This window comes from Notothenia coriiceps, unplaced genomic scaffold, assembly GCF_000735185.1.
Source record: "Notothenia coriiceps isolate Sejong01 unplaced genomic scaffold, NC01 NC01_scaffold00034688, whole genome shotgun sequence".
Classification (NCBI taxonomy): Eukaryota; Metazoa; Chordata; class Actinopteri; order Perciformes; family Nototheniidae; genus Notothenia; species Notothenia coriiceps.
In genome coordinates this window covers 11,150-15,774 of record NW_011367389.1, presented here as the reverse complement: position 1 = coordinate 15,774, position 4,625 = coordinate 11,150, and the positions used below count along the sequence as shown (strand labels likewise).

Genomic DNA, 4,625 nt, shown 5'->3' with positions numbered 1-4,625 from the left:
GGGGGCATGCACCACCATTTGAAGATTTTTTTAAATGTGAAGTTTAAAGCATCCATCTGTCAACTCTTGTGTGAGCATCATTGAGAAGAGATCTTACAGGAGTCAATCACACATACACACATATGAAAACAGAACTGTAAGCAGCTATTGTTGTTTTCTTATGGATATTTTACACAATCAATTCCCTTTTAAATCTGTTTTTCTTGTTTTAAATAACAACTTTCTTTAACTGTCATATTAAGTAATGTATAACTGTTTACTTATTGCTATATTGTCTATAACTATAATGTGACATATAAAAGAGTGCCTTTACCTCACGGTTGGAGAAAAAGCTTCTTATAATTCGTTAGCATAGCAGCTACCGAGATGCAATAACAGCATACGTTAATTGGACTGTAGACAGTCATGGACAGATGAACAGATCGCCACTTGGGCTTCACTAAAGACACAGGCCACGCAAAAAACGCGACATGTGTACAGCTCTTATGGGTATTGCAATTTGTGACGAAGTCCCGGGCCCGGAGCCCGCGTGTCTGGTGGTGCTCTCCTCTGCCATGCTCCCCTGTCAGACTCGTAACGAGTATACCACGTGATGACACGTTAGGCTCGTGTTGTGTTCAAGGATCCTGACCTTGGCCAGGAAAAACAGGCACTCGCTTTGTTTAATTTATTTGCGGTCTAGATTTCTTAAAATTTTTTCTTTTTTGCGTGTTTATAAATTACCTCGAGGGCCGTACCAAATGGTCTCGGGGGCCGTATACGGCCCGGAGGCCGGAGGTTCCCCACCTCTGGTCTACATGGTCATGGTGCATACATAAATACAGTTAAAGAAGATAAAAAGTACATTCAGCTGTAATGTAATTACGATTCTAATTCAAAGCCACTAACGTACACTTCTAAACCATAGACATGCCTACGGGTGCAATTTGGGGTTACACGGTCCCATTTATGGTCATTTTCAGGTCTCATAATTGTAATGTGTGGTGTGCCTCTAATGTGACATGTTTATATTATTTAATGTTCAAAAAGTATTTTTTTCTTAAATACTGCCTGTGCTGCAGCACCTCTTTTCACCCTCTGTCTGAAACCAGAGCCCAGTCTGCTCTGATTGGTTAGCTGGCCGGCGCTTTTGGGGGCGGTGGGAGATCAACTTTGGGATTTCAGCCTTTGCAGACCATTTACATGCACAAAAACCTATAATAGATTACAGGAAAAGGAAAACCTAAAAAAAGCATAATACTGTATGGCCCCTTACGTTTCTCCAGGACACTTTGACTGCAGGTTCTGGGGATCAAATCACTGACCTTCTGATTGGTAGAAACCCCAAAGCTAAAGTCGCCCCTTTCATAAAACCATTCACATAAGAGTACAAATGAATGCACCTTAAAGCAATATGGAAAAAGTACATTTAAGATATATCTCTAAATTCTGGAAGATATTGCGACGATAAAATATTGATTTACTATCCATCTCTACTTTTGTCAAGCCATCATTACAGCAGAGATGCACATCACCAACGTCAAGCGGGACAAAGGAGATCGCAGACAGACAATAGGGGCTGTGGAGCGGTACAGCGCCATTCGTCGGCTGTCTCTGTTATCATAACACATCAAAGTTTGTGTCAGCAAGGGGCCGAGGCACAGAGAAAGCAGGAATGGGGGAAAGAATGTGTACATATGAGAGAAATTGTTTTACTCCCAGTCCTGTCATGTACTGAGTGACGTTGGGCGTGCTGCGACTGTTAGCTTCCCATCTGTCTGTGGAGTCCAGCACCTACATGTGACCAACTCAACAATCCATCTTCCTCTCTCGCTACCTTTCCATCTCAGACTGCTGTGAAGTTTTGAATGAGCAGAGGTAGTTAATTAAAAAAAAGGGTTATGGAGAGGATGTGGTTGCATGCCTGCCATAAAACGATAGCAGAGAAAGAGGCAGAGGGATGGAAAATGGCAGATTCATAGAGAATATCCATCCTGCAGAACACACACTCTGTCTGCACGTGTGTGTCTCTCTTTTGCCGCTGGCCAAGCACTCCATCTTCACCTGTCAGGCTGATAACTGCAGGTATAGACAGGTGGCCGGCTCGCAGCACAGTTTATGTCTTTCATGCTGCATTTTAGATGCTTCTCTGTTCTTCCACTGAGGGAAGAGATATGTTGTAGATTAAAGCAACCATGCAGAAAACTGGGCTCCAGCTGCCACATGGGCAGAGCTAGACTCAGGCACACAGGCTGAATTTTCTGGCTGTGATACAAGGGAAAGCGCTCAACATCCAGTTTTGTTTAAACAGACACTTGATCCCGCATTCTAGCTCCCGCTGAAAAGTTCATTTCAGCATTCAATCTCAGAGGAGAGACTCTGTTGGATCAAACATTCAATTCATGGGATTGTATTTCATTTTAATCCATCCATAGTCACATTAAACACAACTCTGCTTGAGGCCTTTGCCCGTGTTTACCTTGAGGCCAAAGAAATATTATCTAACCGGTCAGGACTTAATGCTGATGAAAAGATTATGTTAATCTTTAAGAACTGATCTACTGGCACAAGATCAAAATGACAAGAGGAAGTGAGCAGTCGAGCCAGGAATAATCGAGGATGGAGGCTGGGGGACAGAAAGAGAATGAGGAAGGTACAATTTTCTGAGGCTTTTTAATCGGCGGATTCACAGATTGTTGTAGGTGGATTGTTCTGGATTATGACAGCTCAGGTGCCAATTTCGGAGTAATTTTGACAATAATACTGGTTTTGTCCCAGTCGAGTCTGTCAAACGCAGATGTGGAAGAAGAAGAGAGTGGAAGGAAAATGCGAGGGTGGGGTAGAGGGGGGAAACGGAGGGCGCAACGAGAGAGACGGTCTGTGAATGGAACTTTTTACAGGCGAGAGTCTGCTGGCACAACAACCCCTCCGAGATCCTCTGCCTGGGTTAAGTCACTACTATACACCAGCCTGTATTCATGCTGCACGTTCACTAATTTCACCGCCAATTAATTGTGTATACTGTAAGTGTGGAGCTAAAGCGCTTTTGCTTTTCCACACTTATTGATAATAACACAGCGTCCTCACCTGGTCAAAAGTTTCCCTCTAATATATGTCTCCTTCGTGGGCTTGACGTGTAGGCCTATCTGGTGCTCCGTTAATGAGACCACACTGTGTTGAAACACACTTTATTGACACTTTTTCAAATACTTTATATACGTTTTCCATAATATAGTCACATATTGTGTCAATGAGACTTATTTGTCAGTGTTTACAGCGATGACACTCACCACAGCGCAATGCGGTCCTTCGGGTAGTTGAGGCGCTCCAGAGCTCCGAGGAACAGCGGCAGTGAGTGCGCCGAGTTGCGGCAGGCCAGCGCGACGACGACCCGGGGGGCAAGGAGCGGAGACTCGGGGCTCCAGCGCTCCTCGGGGAAATACCCCCGGCTCGGGCCAGGTAGGAGAACGCACAGCAGGGCGGGCAGCAGTGAGGTGGCCCGGGGCATGGCAGGTGACATAAACTCGCGAGAGGCGCATCGGACAGAGAAGGGCACCGATGATGTGGAAGCTGAGGCTGCCGCTGTTGTGTTGCGCCGACACTGGATACATGGCGGAGGAGCTGGCTGAATTAAAGGTCAGGTCTGGACTCGTTCAAGGGGAACTCGGTGTTCTCAAAATAAACTCGTAGGCCCACTTTTCTGAGACTTGTGTAGCAAATCAGTGAGATTCTGGCAGGTTTTTGAGTTATACTTTACACAAATATCCCCCTGTGGGCCAAAAAAAGGCTTCCCTCTGTGATAGGACGTCCTCCCCTTTAAGAATAAATCCAGCTGTAGGAAATAGATAGGAAGCAGCATGGGCGTGTCCATGTGTATACTGTACATACAGTCTATGATACTGTACTGCAGGCCTGACAAGCATCAAACTACAAACTAATTTTCAATAAAATAAACTCAACCGGGACTTCGTGTAGGACATCTTACATTGTTCTCTGTTTGCAGCCGTAGGAGAGACGAGTGCCGAGGGACTTTCTACAAAGTACAAATCCGAAATCAAAGTCAAAGTCAACTTAACCTACTACAAACATTTGAAATAACTTCCCTGATATACAGTCAAGTGCTAACAAAATCAATTCACAGATTAAAAGTCTCATGTCAGTTATTCTTTGGATATTTTAGGTGATCTTTTTCTTACTTAAATTCAATTAGGCCTCATTATTATAAATTGTAGTGCTACCAAAATCCCTTCACAGATGAATGATCTCCTGTTTGTAATAATACACAACCAAGTTAGGAAATGTTTCCCATTGCATAATTGTGATGAATATTGATTGTGGACAATATTAAGTATTGAGAAGACACTTTTTTTTTAATGTCACATTCTGAAACTTGGCTCGAGGGACATTGGCCTTAAGTCCTTGTTTTTTGTGGACCCAACAATTCTTCAACAAGTTTCATGAAGAGTACTGTTGTCTTGAACAATCTCTTTGCTTTGCAATTGTATTTTCTTTCACTTCCTCTGACAATTTTCACTTCTTCTTTGGAAGCTTGCTGTCAAGTGTGCCAAACGCAGTAAGGCAGAGATTCAGTGACTCTCTTGAGACATTTAACTACAAATTGAAGGGAAAGCGCATGCTAAATGAAT

The 4,625-nt window shown here is 43.6% G+C and overlaps 1 protein-coding gene across 1 annotated transcript in view; it reads right to left on the bottom strand.

The window, feature by feature from the left end:
* Positions 1 to 3,611, bottom strand: part of LOC104962415 (procollagen galactosyltransferase 1-like) — a gene marked incomplete at its 3' end in the record, with an annotated part of 13,367 nt that extends 9,756 nt beyond the window's left edge. The window contains exon 1 of the mRNA XM_010790850.1: positions 3,270 to 3,611. Within this exon, the coding sequence (XP_010789152.1) occupies positions 3,270 to 3,499 (230 nt within the window). The remainder of the gene's footprint in view (positions 1 to 3,269) is intronic.
* Positions 3,612 to 4,625: the final 1,014 nt, after the last annotated feature.